Source organism: Carlito syrichta, unplaced genomic scaffold (assembly GCF_000164805.1).
Source record: "Carlito syrichta isolate Samal-C Ts95f unplaced genomic scaffold, Tarsius_syrichta-2.0.1 Scaffold311480, whole genome shotgun sequence".
Lineage (NCBI taxonomy): Eukaryota > Metazoa > Chordata > Mammalia > Primates > Tarsiidae > Carlito > Carlito syrichta.
The window spans coordinates 367,621-381,677 of NW_007255576.1; the positions used below are offsets into that span (position 1 = coordinate 367,621).

General features: G+C 44.4%; 1 protein-coding gene across 2 annotated transcripts in view; it reads right to left on the bottom strand.

Moving 5' to 3' along the window:
• Positions 1–8,506, bottom strand: part of NDUFC2 (NADH:ubiquinone oxidoreductase subunit C2) — a 12,744-nt gene extending 4,238 nt beyond the window's left edge. The window contains exon 1 of one of the 2 annotated variants that reach the window (XM_021717901.1): positions 8,193–8,506. In XM_021717901.1, coding sequence (XP_021573576.1) covers positions 8,193–8,361 — 169 coding nt within the window. In that variant the 5' untranslated portion in view covers positions 8,362–8,506. The remainder of the gene's footprint in view (positions 1–8,192) is intronic. The other variant, XM_008068703.2, reaches the window with a different exon arrangement.
• Between the last annotated feature and the right edge of the window lie 5,551 nt (positions 8,507–14,057).

Genomic DNA, 14,057 nt, shown 5'->3' on the forward strand with positions numbered 1-14,057 from the left:
CAGTCTGGGCAACAGAGTGAGACTCCAACTCAAAAAAAAAAAAAAAAGAAAAAAAAGAATTTAATTTGTACATTTCAGATATATAAGTTATTGTTACAGTAGTTTTTGTCTTAAAAAAAAAAAAAGAAAGCTTTTCTATAAGGCTATTCTGAACAGCTTTGATCCCTGACCTTGAGACATCCTAGTGGATTCTTTTTTTTTTGAGTTGGAGTCTCACTCTGTCGCCCAGACTGGAGTGCAGTGGCCGCTCCCGGCCACCGCAGCCTCGACCTGCTGGGCTCCAGCGATCCTTCCCCCTCAGCCTTCCGAGTAGCCGGAATTACAGGCGCGCGCTACCACGCCCGGCTTATTGTAGAGATGAGGTCTCGCCTGCCCAGGCAGGTCTCGAACCCTCGGGCTCAGGCAATCCACTCACCTCAGCCTCCCAAAGGCGCGGGATTACAGGCTGAGCCACCGAGCCCGGTCATCCTACTACTTTTTTTTTTTTTTTTTTTGAGTTGGAGTCTCACTCTGCCGTCCAGACTGGAGTGCAGTGGCCGCTCCCCGCCACCGCAGTCCCGACCTGCTGGGCTCCGGCGATCCTTCCGCCTCAGCCTTCCGAGTAGCCGGAATTACAGGCGCGCGCTACCACGCCCGGCTGATTTTTTGATTTACTGTAGAGATGAGGTCTCGCTGCCCAGGCGGGTCTCGGACCCGCGGGCTCAGGCAATCCACTCACCTCAGCCTCCCAAAGGCGCGGGATTACAGGCTGAGCCACTGAGCCCGGCCATCCTACTACTTCTTAAAGAAATCTGGCAATTATGAAAAGCAACATTTAAGTCTGCAAACATAATTATCAATGGAATCCATTTTTTATTATAAGCTTTATTATATTAGTACGTGTGAATGGATATAGAGGTGATTAATAGAAAAGCCGATTAGCGAGCTGTCTGAAGAAAGGGCATTACAATCACTGTTAGATGAAGTCTCCCACGAATATTTATTCTGAAAATAAGTCTCTAGGACATGATAAACTTTCTTTGCTTGACCAAACTTTAGTCAGACTGCAAATCTTCTGCTAGACCCATCTGCACTTCTTTGTAAAATCCAGTTTTAGAACCCAAGATTTTTAAAATCTAAGTTTTATTACCATTGAAGACCACTCTAAGAAAAAAAAATGTTTACAATATACACACATATATATGTATGTATGTGTGTGTGTATGTATGTATGTGTGTGTGTGTGTATATATGTAATTTAATTTGTTTTGTTTTGTTTTTTGTTTTTTTGAGTTGGAGTCTCACTCTGTTGCCCAGACTGGAGTGCAGTGGCCACTCCCGGCCACCACAGCCTCAACCTGCTGGCCTCTGGTGATCCTTCCGCCTCAGCCTTCCAAGTAGCCAGAATTACAGGCATGCGCTACCACGCCCAGCTGATTTTTTGATTTATTGTAGAGATGAGGTCTCGCTGCCCAGGCGGGTCTTGAACCCGCGGGCTCAGGCAATCCACTCACCTCAGCCTCCCAAAGGCGCGGGATTACAGGCTGAGCCACTGAGCCCGGCGTAATTCAATTTTTATAAAATATTTAATGGAAAAGGTAGGTAAGTACAAAGTGGCAAATCCTGGACTAAGAACAGAAAAAAATATTTTTTCTCTTTTTCACTAAGTTAACCTTAGACCTAAACTAACTTGTGTTCTAGGGTCTGCTCAGTATGTGATGACACAGAGGTAAAGTCCTCACACAAATGTTCTAAAGGCAATTTGGCTCAATTCCATATCCCAATTTATATTTACATAGTTATTGGTTATTAGAACAGTCAGGTACACTACACATGTACCTTATCAAGAAATTCCTTGCTAGGCACAGTGGCTCACGCCTATAATCCCAACACAGGCAGAGAAATAACCAATTAATTATTTAGCAGCATGAAGTTTCTGTGAGGAATTAAAATAGTTCAGAGGCCAGGTGCAGTGGCTCACGGCTATAATCCCAGCACTTTGGGAGGTGAAGGTGAGAGGATCGCCTGAGCCCAGGGGTTTGAGACCAGCCAGGGCAACTTGGCAAGACTTTATCTCTACAATAAATCAAAAAATTAGCTGGGCATGGTGGCACACGCCTATGGTTCCAGCTACTTGAGGCTGAAGGATTGCCTGAGCCCAGCGGGTCAAAGCTGTGGTGGCCGTGAATGTGCCACTGCACTCCAGTTTGGGTGACAGAGTGAGACTCCAACTCCAAAAAAAATAATAATAAAAGGAAATTTCTTCACTGCATTCTAAGTTTTATACCATTTGCATGTATTACCTATTCGAAAACTATATTTAAAAAATCATCCTAGTGTAATGGACCTGGGAAGATCTAGGAAAAGTCAAAATTGAAAGTCTGAAGGAGAACTCCAAAGGTGTAAACTTCATATATGGAAATGGTTTTTGCAAAAGGCTGACTTCAAGTTTGAATTTCTAGTTCTGTCCCAGAATTCCAGCCCCAGGCCTCTCCTTTTCTTATCTTCACATGTATTCCTTTGGAGAACTCATTTGTCCTTATAGTTTTATCCGTTACCCATGTGCTAACGACCTATAAGTATGGCCCAACCGAGACACATATGCTGAATAACATATTTAACCAAATGTTTGACAGACATGTTTGAAAATCTGACTACCCTAAACTGAACTCATATCCTTCTCATTCATGCCTCTTACTCCTATCACAGTGAATGACAGGGCCACTTACTAAGGAATCTGAGTCACAAACACAGTAATTCTTTTACTGCCCTCTTCTCCCACATCCAGTCACTGAGTCCTGTCAATTCTATCTTGTAATTATTTCCTGTGTTCACTCCAGGGAACTTATCTCTTATTTGTACTAACTGGATTTCCTTTAATTTCATCAGAGCCACTCCACTCTGATTCCAGTTTTTACCTTGTCACTAGAGGAATTTTACTGAAATGCAAACCTATCTTGCCAGTCCTGTCTATTCTTTAATTATGTCCAACAGGAGTCTAAACTCCTGAATTTTCATGAGTCAACTCTTCCACCTTTATCTTCTGATACTTGATATACATACTGTGCTCCAGTAATACTAAATTACTTTTTTTTGTTGTTGTTGCTGGAGTCTCAGTCTGTCCCCCTGGTTGGAGTACATGGCATGCTCATGGCTACTGCAGCCTCTAAGTTGCTGCAGCTACAGGTGTGCGCCCCCATGTCCAGTTACTTTTTTTATTTATTGTAGAGACAAGGTCTTGCTACATTGCCCAGGCAGGTCTCGAACCCCTGGGCTCAGACAATCTTCTTGCCTCGGCCTCCCAAAGTGCTAGGATTACAGGTGTGAATCACTGTACCTGGCCTCTGAACTACAGGCGTGAATCACTGTACCCGGCCTCTGAACTCCTTTTAATTCCTCACACAAACTTTCATGCTGCTAAATAATCAACTGGTTATTTCTGTGCCTAGTGACCTTCTCATCCTTCAAGACTCAATCCAGACATCACTACCTCCAAGAAGACTTCCCAGACCTTTCCTAGAGTTAAAAGGGTAATTTATTTCTGTCTATACCACCAGGTAAAGCTAATGTGTGGTTTGCCTTTGTGTACAAGTACATAGCATTTAATATATATTTAATAAATGAACGAATGGCCTTGGGCAACCCAAGTTACTACTTCTAAAACAGAAATAAGCCAGGCTCAGTGGCTCAGGCTGTAATCCTACGCCTTGGGAGGCTGAGGTGAGTGGAATGCCTGAGCACGCGGGTTCGAGACCCGCCTGGGCAACTTGGCGAGACCTCATCTCTACAATAAATCAAAAAATCAGCTGGGCGTGGTAGCGCACGCCTGTAGTTCCAGCTACTTGGAAGGCTGAGGTGGAAGGATCGCCGGAGCCCAGCAGGTCGAGGCTGCGGTGGCTGGGAGCAGCCACTGCACTCCAGTCTGGGCGATAGAGTGAGACTCCAACTCAAAAAATAAAATAAAATAAAACAAAACAGAAATAATATCTATTCTCTTTCTCACAGTAGTAGTATATACAACAAGACAAATGCAAGTTAAAATATTTTGGAAAATATGTACAGTAATAAAAATGAAAACTGTCCTATGGTATGGGGCTGGACAGGGCCCAGGGTCTTTTGCAATCTCTTTCCCCAACCAATCACTCCTTTCCCAGTGCAACATAGCAAACCACAGTATGTGTGAATGCCCACATGCCACTGGACTAACAGGTGCAAAGACCTAGTCTCTCTATGCTGACCCATATTTGCCACAGAAAAAGACTCTGTAAGTGTTTTAGATGACAATGTCAGCATCCCAGCCCTAAAGGTATAGACTGGCCTCTTCCCAAGTCCATGTTTCTTCTTTCTCAGTGGTGGTCTAGCTCTCACTACATGCACAACCTCTCCACAATAATTTTCCCATTCTTTTGTTTACTCAGTGAATCTATAACCTAGAAGCCATTGTGCTCTTTGTAGAACACCAAAAATTACTGGTATATTACCCTAGATATCAGTAAATATTTTATTTTGATTACCAATTAATTCTAATTTTAGGGCAGGTAAGTGGTAACCAGCAACAAGGTTAAGTTTAAAAACAGGTGACGGGAGGCCGGGTACGGTGGCTCATGCCTGTAATCGCAACACTTTGAGAAGCAGAGGTGAGAGAACTGCCTGAGTCCAGGGGTTTGAGATCAGCCTGGGCAACCTGGCGAGATCTCGTTTCTACAATAAATGAAAAAATTAGCCAAGTGTAGTGCTCCGTGCCTGTAGTTACAGCTACTTAGATGACTGAGGTGGAAGGATGGCCTAAGCCCAGGGGGCCAAAGTTGGGGTGGCCTTGAGCATGCCACTGCACTCCAGCCTGGGCGACAGACTCCGACTCAAAACAAAACAAACAAATAAAAAACAGGTAACAGGAGAAAAACTTTAAAAATTATATTTATTGATAGTGCAATAGGGTGACTATAGTTAACAATAATTTACTGTATGGTTCAAAATTGCTGGAGGAGAGAAACTGGAATCTTCCCAATATAAAGAAGGGGTGAATATTTGGGGTGATGGACATTCCAACTGCCCCAGTTTGATTATTACATTGTATGCATGTATCAAAATATCACATGTACCCCTGAAAACATACACAACTTTATGTATCAGTTATTTTAAAAGTTTTATACTAAAAATAATATTTAATATTTTTTGCTAATTTGAAAAAGATATGCACAATTTTATTTCATCGACAGACTATCCTATTATTACCCACAGAATGCCAGGTACTCTCCAGAGCTGTAGTCTGAAAATCTACCACACCTCTCTCTCCCCTCTCCTCCACTCTCTTCGAAACATCATTTGTGTGTCACATCTGTTACCTTGCATGCATAAACCTGTACATCAATTTGTCTTTTTAATGAACATGGCCATCTGGTCTGTAAACCTTTAGAGGGTTTAGGATGTTTTATATTCCTTGTAATCTACATATACTTATTCAATACTTACTGAGCACCTACTATACATAAAACACCGAGCTAGACAAACACAATATGCACTCAATAAATGCTTCTGAGGATAACAATCTCAATAAAGTCTTTAGGGCCTAAATTTTCCAAAGCAATTTAGTGAAGCTCAAGGAATTCAGGAACTCCTACCCCTACTCCTATGCTAAGTGTTTATACATTATCTCATCTAGTTCTCAGAATCAAATGGCTAGTTAGGGTGGAGGTGGTGCTAACCCAAAAGCATCTGCTCTTAACTACTACACTCTTCTGCCTCCCAGAAAAGCACAAACTGCTAAACTGACAACAATTAAGCGAGATGAAGTGGTAGTGGTACATGCTTCACATTTTGGCCAACCTCTACCTCTTCTGGAATGTTTTCCCTCCCATTTGTACCTCCTCATTCTCCCAAAGTGCTCTCTGCCCACCCACCTCTATTCAAAACATGTGTCTACTATCCCGAGACCAGGAGAAGACTGTTTTGTCTCCCTGACTTGATTAGGAGCTTCTGAAGGGCATGTAACAGTGATTGCACAGGAAAGAGCTCCATAAACGTTGAGCATAGGATAAATGGTTTGCATAACAAGAACTAAGGAAGGGGAACTTTGTCCACCCCCTTTTTTTTTTTTTTGAGTTGGAGTCTCATTCTGTCACCCAGACTGGAGTGCAGTGGCCGCTCCCGGTCACCGCAGCCTCAACATGTTGGGCTCCAGCAATCCTTCCGCCTCAGCTTTCCAAGTAGCCGGAATTACAGGCATGTGCTACCACGCCTGGCTGACTTTTTGATTTATTGTAGAGATGAGGTCTCGCTGCCCAGGCGGGTCTCAAACCTGCGGGCTCAGGCAAACCACTCACCTCATCCTCCCAAAGGTGCAGGATTACAGGCTGAGTCACTGAGCCCGGCTTGTCTGCCCCTTTTGTATGTCAAGCATTCTACCTATAGAATCCCACTCAATTCTCACAAAAAATATGCAAAAATTAATTATTCTTATTTTAGAGACGAGAAAACTTTGGCTCTGATCAGCCTGCTCATGTAACTTGCCCAAGTGACACAACAGAATACAGCTGTTGGTTCAAAAGTGGAGTTCGTTTCATTACACCGAGTGACAGAGTTGGGCAAATGTGGAGTGGCGATGAAGAGGGAGAAAGCCCCATGTCCTCAGAGGCAGAAATGGACAAAGATAATTCCTTTCTGTGGTGAGGTGTTGTGTTCAAGGGAGATGGGATTTCAATACCATTTTTTTTTTGAGTACTGGAAATGCTGGGATTTGATGAGTTGGGAGCTGACCTCCAGGCATGACATACAGCTGAGAGGAGGCTAGTGGCACAAGTGGGGTGATTCCTAGTTGCCTGAACCGTTGCATTAGCTTCTTCCTAATTGTACACCTCTGCTCCAACAGTGCTTCCCACTGCTGACAGAAATGGCCTTTTAAAACACAGATCTAGTCGGGCTCTGTGGCTCAGCCTGTAATCCTGTGCCTTTGGGAGGCTGAGGTGAGTGGATTGCCTGAGCCCGCAGATTCGAGACCCGCCTGGGCAGCGAGACCTCATCTCTACAATAAAATCAAAAAAATCAGCAGGGCATGGTAGCGCAAGCCTGTAATTCCGGCTACTTGGAAGGCTGAGGCGGAAGGATCGCCGGGGCCCAGCAGGCGAGGCTGCGGTGGCTGGGAGCGGCCACTGCACTACACAGTCTGGGTGACTGAGTGAGATTCCAACTCAAAAAAATAAAAAAAAAAACAAAAAACCACAGATCTGATCAGTGCACTCCCCAAGCTCTCAAAAGCTTGTGCGACTCCTGGCTGCCTTCAGAATAAATTGCCATGCTCTGTTTGAATCTCTGTTGTAGCCTTTTCGCCCTAACCCTTCCTACTCACTCCGTCATCAAACACCACCCATTCAGAGGCCCTTGCCTCCATTTGCTCCCACTAGCCCTATGGGGCTAGAAAGCTTCTGGCAGTTGTGTCTGATAATCAAAGCTGCCTTCAAAGACAGAGTTCTTCTCCTCTTTTCCCTTTGGAAATTGATAGTCCTTAGCAAAGCGACCGTGTTGGTTATTATCAGAACAGTCAGTCTGAGAGGAGGCCATTGGCATGAAACAGCCCGGTGGTGTGGAGCCTCCAAACTGGTCCTGAGGCCACCACTACCAGCAGCATCTGGGAGCTTGTTAGTAACACCAGGCCTTTCCCCAGACCTAATGAATCAGAAGTCGCGTTTTTAACAAGATGCCTAGGCTGTTGATATGCACATTAAGCTTGAAAAACACTGGTTTTCCAGTGTACACGCTGAGGTCTAAAAACAGGTTCTGCTACTTACAGCTGCATGACCTTGGGAAAGTTGTTGTTAGCCTCTCATAGGCTTGTTTCCTCGTTTGTGGAAAATACCTCCCCACAATGTGCTTTGAGGTCGAAATGCTACACCGCCCAAAGAGTGACGGAGTCATGGCTCATTTTTGCACACAGCACAACGTCAACTGAGGGGGGCAGTCCCGGGTCCTTCACAGATTCACTGATCAAGGGCAAGTTCCTGCTTCACTGCACCTCAGCTTCCTCAAGTGCCAAAGGACACTCTGGCTCCGCCCGACTCTGAAGAACTAACAGCGCGCGGACGTCGCGAGGAGCGAGTTGGGACCCGCTAGGCGAAAACGCCCGGAAAAGTTGAGCACCTCAGGCAGGCCTAGGGCGGGCCGGCCCGCAGCCCAGAGACCTCCTCTCCTCCCAGCCGACCCCGCCCGCGCAGCCCTCACCCGTAAACATCACCGGCCTCCGCCGGAGCGCGTTATCGAGCAGGCCGGAGCAATAGCCCAGGAAGCCGATGTAGAGGAGCCGCGGGTCGGTCAGCTTGGGCGGGGGCAGGCTCCGCGCCTCATCCGGCAGGAACTGTAAGGGCACTCGGCCCGGCCGTCCGCTCATCATAGTGAAGCCGTTCTCACTTGAGGCCTGGCCTCAGACCGTCAACTACAAGGGATATCACCACGAATACTGCTCGGCCCTCAGCTGCTAGCTTTCTCCTCCCAGCACGGGCCTGAGGGGCACGGAGCACTGCGGTACAGCGCCCAAACGCTTCCGGGTGCGTGCTGCCGCCGGAACCCAGCACACGAGGTTCCGGGGTTCTAAATGGCTCGCCCAGCTCGCCCGCCCGTGCTAATTCTCCTCGTGGGAGTGGGATCCGGGGACCTGGTACCTCGAAGTCCAGTACACCAAACGAGCCAAACTGGGTGAAGACTAGGAGACCCTGATTTTTTTTCTTCCCACCTCCCCACACCAGACTTGCCTCTCCTTCCTCTACCCTTGAATGTCTCTTCTGCAAAGATTTATCTTTGCATCCAGCACTCACAAATGGGCATGATGGATAGTTTTGAGAAACGTAATGAATTGAAACCCCGTAAAAGCTAGTTTTCGTTTTCTGGTTTTCCAGTCGTTCTTTCGCAAAAACACACTTTTCAATGACTAAAATTAAGGTCTGGACAGCAACACGTAAGTTAAAGCCTGGGACTGGGGATGTTTTAGGCTACTCTCTTGAAATTCAGATTCGGAGGCAGCACCCTAAAGTGTTTGGCATCTTTCACCTCTGGGTCTTCAGGTCCTTGCATATGGCTGAGGAAAGAGGTGTTCCCTTACGTTTTAAGAAATGCATGAAAGAAGGAATTTATAGCCTCCTGTCATGCAATTGTCCAGTCGCTGCTCACCCACCTCCAATAATGCAGAGCTGCCATCTGAACATCTGTTTTTCCCCATCTTTCGAAAATCCTTCCTGATACTGAACTAAAATGTCTTCCTGTCGTGCCCATTTATTCGTGGGATCAGATACTGTATCTTTTTTCTCTTTTGTTTGCCTTTGAACATTATAGAGTTGGGTTTTTTGGCATAAAGTTTAAAATACTTAATCAAATGTATCAATCTTTTTATTTATGGTCTATGTTTTTCATATGTTAAGAAGCCTTCTTTTTTCTGAAATCATAAAGATATGGTCCTATAGCTTCTTCCCAAGTTTTAGCTTTTCATGTTTAAGTTTTAATCTGAATTTTTATTTTTGTGTTGATTGTGAGGAAAGTTATGGTGAGGAAACTGGCCCGACACTATTTATTATTATTATTACTATTTTATTATTATCATTATTATTTAAGAGTCTCACTCTGTTGCTCAGGCTGGAGTGCAGAAGCATGCTCACGGTCACGGCAGCCTCAACCTGCTGGGCTCAGGTGATCTTTCTGCCTCAGCCTTCTTCCAAGCAGCTGGAGCCACAGGCATGTGCCACCATGCCTGGCTAATTTTTTTGATTCATTGTAGAGATGAGGTCTTGCCATGTTGCCCAGGCTGGTCTCGAACCCCTGAACTCAGGCAATCCTCTCGCCTCCCCTCCCAAAGTGCTGGGATTATGGGCGTGAGCCACCATGACTGGTTTATTTATTATTAAAGGTTATCTTTTCCCCACAAATATTTAATGACACATTTAATATACACCATGTCTTTAAAAATACCATGGTCTATTTCTGAAATTATTTTGGTCTAAATTTATTTTTTTCTTTAGAACAAAATCTTTAGTCTCTTTCCCAATGACTATACTTACATCAAACTAACTAATAATTACAGCTTTGTAATATACTTTTATACCTGGTAGGGTGTGCTGCCTTTCTTTTCTTTCAAAAGTAGCACACAAGATAGGATATTATTATTACTATTTGTACACGTTTACTCTTCCTCCTGATTTTTTTTTGAGTTGCAGTCTCACTCTGCCACCCAGGCTGGAGTGCAGTGGCACATCCACAGCCACCCCAGCGTCAACCTGCTGGGCGCTGGAGATCTTTCACCTCAGCCTTCCAAGTAGCTGGGACTACAGGAGCGCGCTACCACGCCTGGCTATTTTTTAATTTTTTTATCTTATTGTAGAGATGAGGTCTCACCAAGTTGCCTGGGCTGGTCTCAAACGAGTGGGCTCAGGCAATCCACTTACCTTGGCCTTCCAGAGTGCTGGGATTACATGCTGAGTCACCAAGCCCAGCATTCTTCCTGATTTTAAAATCACTTGTCAGATTTCTTGAAAAATCTCATTAGGGTATTGGTTGGAATTACATTATATTTATAGACCAATCTGGAGAGCACCATTATATTTAAAATGCTGAGCCTTCTCCTCCATGAACATGGTGTATGTTTATCTATTTATTCAAATTTTCTTTCCTTTTAATTTTTTTGAGCTGGGGTCTCACTCTGTCATCCAGAGTGAAGTGCAGAGACACAGTCATGGCTCATTGCAGCCTTAAACTCCTGGGCTCGGGCAATCTTCCCTCCTTAGCCTCACAAGTAGCTGGGACTACAGGTGTGTACCACCACACCCAGCTAACTTTTTGACATTTTGTAGCGACTTTTGTGCCTAACAAACCTTGTTTACCCATTACAATATTCTCACCTTCCATTAAACTATCAAGAACACCAGTGACTTCCATCTTACCATACTCAGTGATACAAATTTTACTCAATCTAAGCAGCATTTGACACAATTGTCCTTTCCATCCTTTAAATTAACATGCTCTTCTTTTAACTTCCAGGACACCATATACTCCTTATTTCTCTCTTGTTTTACTGGCTTCTCTATCAGTTTCATTTGATATCTCTTCTCTCTCTCTCTCTCTCTCTAATTAGAGACAGGGTCTTGCTATGTGGCTCAGGCTGGTCTAAAACTCCTGGCTTCCAGTGGTCCTCCCACCTTGGTCCCCCAAAGTCCTGGGATTGTAGGTGTGAGCCACCACAGCTGACCTGATGTCTGTTTTCCTTCTCAGCCTGCAAATGTTAGAATTCCTTAAGATTTGTTCTGGGCTCTCCTCTCATCTACTCGCTTTCTTTGGGTAATATGTCTACTCCCTTGGTCTTATGTATATGCTGATGACTCCAACATGTATTATTCTAGCTCACCCTCTATTTGAGCTCGAATGGTATATCTACTCACTTACTTGATATCTTCAACAGGATGTCTCACACACATCTAAAAAAAAAAACACTCTTCCTCAGACCAAGAAAATTAAAAATATTTAAAAGTATATGGAATAATATAGCAAACGCCCCTATTTCCACCACTATAAAATCGTGTTTGTTGTTGTATGTGCTTCAGGTCTTTGTTTCCTGGTATACACATACACCCTAAATTTGTGTATATTCTTCTTGAAAAATCTGTAAATAAAATATTACAGAGTTGGTGGCGTGCAGTGGCTCACATCTTTAATCCCAGCACTTTGGGAAGCTGAGCTTAGGAGTTCGAAACCAGCCTGGGGTGACATAGCAAGACTTCGTCTACACACACACACACACACACACACACACACACACACACACACACACACACAAATTAACAGCCTGTAATCCCAGCATTTTGGGAGGTCGAGGCAGGTGGATTGCCTGCGCCTGCGAGTTTGAGACCAGCCCGGGCAACTTGGTGAGACCTCGTATCTACAATAAATTTAAAAAAAAAATTATCTGGGTATGGTAGCGTGTGCCTGTAGTTTCAGTTACTTGGAAGGCTGAGGCGGAAGGATTGCCAGAGCCCAGCAGGTCAATGCTGGGGTGGCCGTGAGCATGCCACCGCACTCCAGCCTGGGTGATGGAGTGAGACCCCAACCCAAAAAATAAAAATAAAATTAAAATTAAAAGAAAAATAAAAAAAAATACAATATTACAGAGTTAACACTCCCTCTCAATCCTCAGTCTCAGTATCTTTCCTTCTCCCCTAGAAGCAATCATAATCTTAAATTCTGTATGTATTTGTGTCTATTTTAATGTTTATATTAATCTGAATTCAGAATTATAAACAATATAAAACATTTATATTTTTAGAGACAAGGTCTCATTCTGTTGCCCAGGCTGGAGTACAGTGGTGCGATCATGGCTCACCACAGCCTCCTAGGCTCAAGCAATCCTCTCCCCTCAGCCTCCTGAGTAGCTAGGACTACAGGTTCTCACTACCACATCCGGCTAATTTATTTTTCATTTTTTGTAGAGATAGGGCCTCACTTTGGTACCCAGGCTGGTCTCAAACTCCCAGCCTGAAGCAATCCTTCCGCCTTGGCCTTCCAAAGTGCTGGGTTTACAGGTGTGAGCCAGGGCCCAGCCTAAAACATGATTTTTTGTTTGTGGTTTGCACATTTTGCACATTCTGTATGTATTATCTCCTTAAGTACATATTCATGAATCTCTTTGGGATCCATATTTAGAATTGTAACTTCTGAGTTGCAGAATATGTGGATTTCAATTTTACTAGATACCATCAAATTTCTAAGGAGATTGATCCAATTTTCAGTCTCATCCACAACGTATGTGATAGTAGCAATGTTTTCTACTGTGAGACTGGCTTATGCCAATCTGATGGTAAAAAATGGGATCTCAGCCGGGCTCGGTGACTCAGCCTGTAATCCCGTGCCTTTGGGAGGCTGAGGTGAGTGGATTGCCTGAACCCGTGGTTTCGAGACCTGCGTGGGCAGTGAGACCTCCTCTCTACAATAAATCAAAAAATCAGCCGGGCGTGGTAGCGCATGCCTATAATTCTGGCTACTTGGAAGGCTGAGGCGGAAGGATCGCCAGAACCCAGCAGGTTGAGGCTGCGGTGGCCGGGAGCGGCCACTGCACTCCAGTCTGAGCAACAGTGAGACTCCAACTCAAAAAAAAAAAAAAAAAAGGGATCTCATTGCTGAGTTTTTTGTTTTGTTTTGTTTTAAGTTGGAGTCTCTGCTCAGGCTGGAGTGCAGTGGCATCCTCATAGCTACCACAGCCTCAACCTGCTGGGCTCAAGTGATCCTTCTGCCACCACACCCAGCTAATTTATTTATTCATTGTAGAGATAAGGTCCTGCCATGTTGCCCAGGATGGTCTCAAACCCCTGGGCTCAGGCAATCCTCTTACCTCTTCTCCCAAAGCGCTGGGATTACAGTCATAAGCCACTGCGCCCGGCTCATTGCTGTTTTAATTTGCCTCTAGCTTTGTTCTTCTTTTTTTTTTTTTGCTTTTTGAGTCAGAGTCTCACTCTGATGGACTCAGGTGATCCTTCTGCCTCAGCCTTCCATGTAGCTGGAACTACAGGCACATGCCAGCATGACCAGCTAATTTTTTGTATTTATTGTAGAGATGAGGTCTTGTCAAGTTGCCCAGGCTGGTCTCGAACGCCTGAGCTTAGGTGATCCTCTTACTTCTGCCTCCCAAAGTGTTGGGATTACAGGTGTGAGCCACCACACATGGTCTCTAGCCTTGTTCTTTTTGCTCAGGATTGCTTTGACTATTCAGGATTTTTAAAATGTTGTTTTAGGCCAGGTGCCTAAAACAACATTTTAAAAATATAGTAAAATAGTCTCCTCTAACCTGTTTTCTCTTTTGTTTATAAGGTCTTCTATTACACAAAAATTAAAATTCTGATGTAATAAGATTTATCAATATGCAGTAATCTTTTTCTTTATACTTTGCATCTTAAAAAAAATCATTTCAAGTCAAGGTCCTACATTTTCTTTTAAGAATTTTATAGCCGGGCTCAGTGGCTCAGCCTGTAATCCCACGCCTTTGGGAGGCTGAGGTGAGTGGATTGCCTGAGCCCGCGGGTTCGAAACCCGCCTGGGCACAAGACCTCATCTCTACAA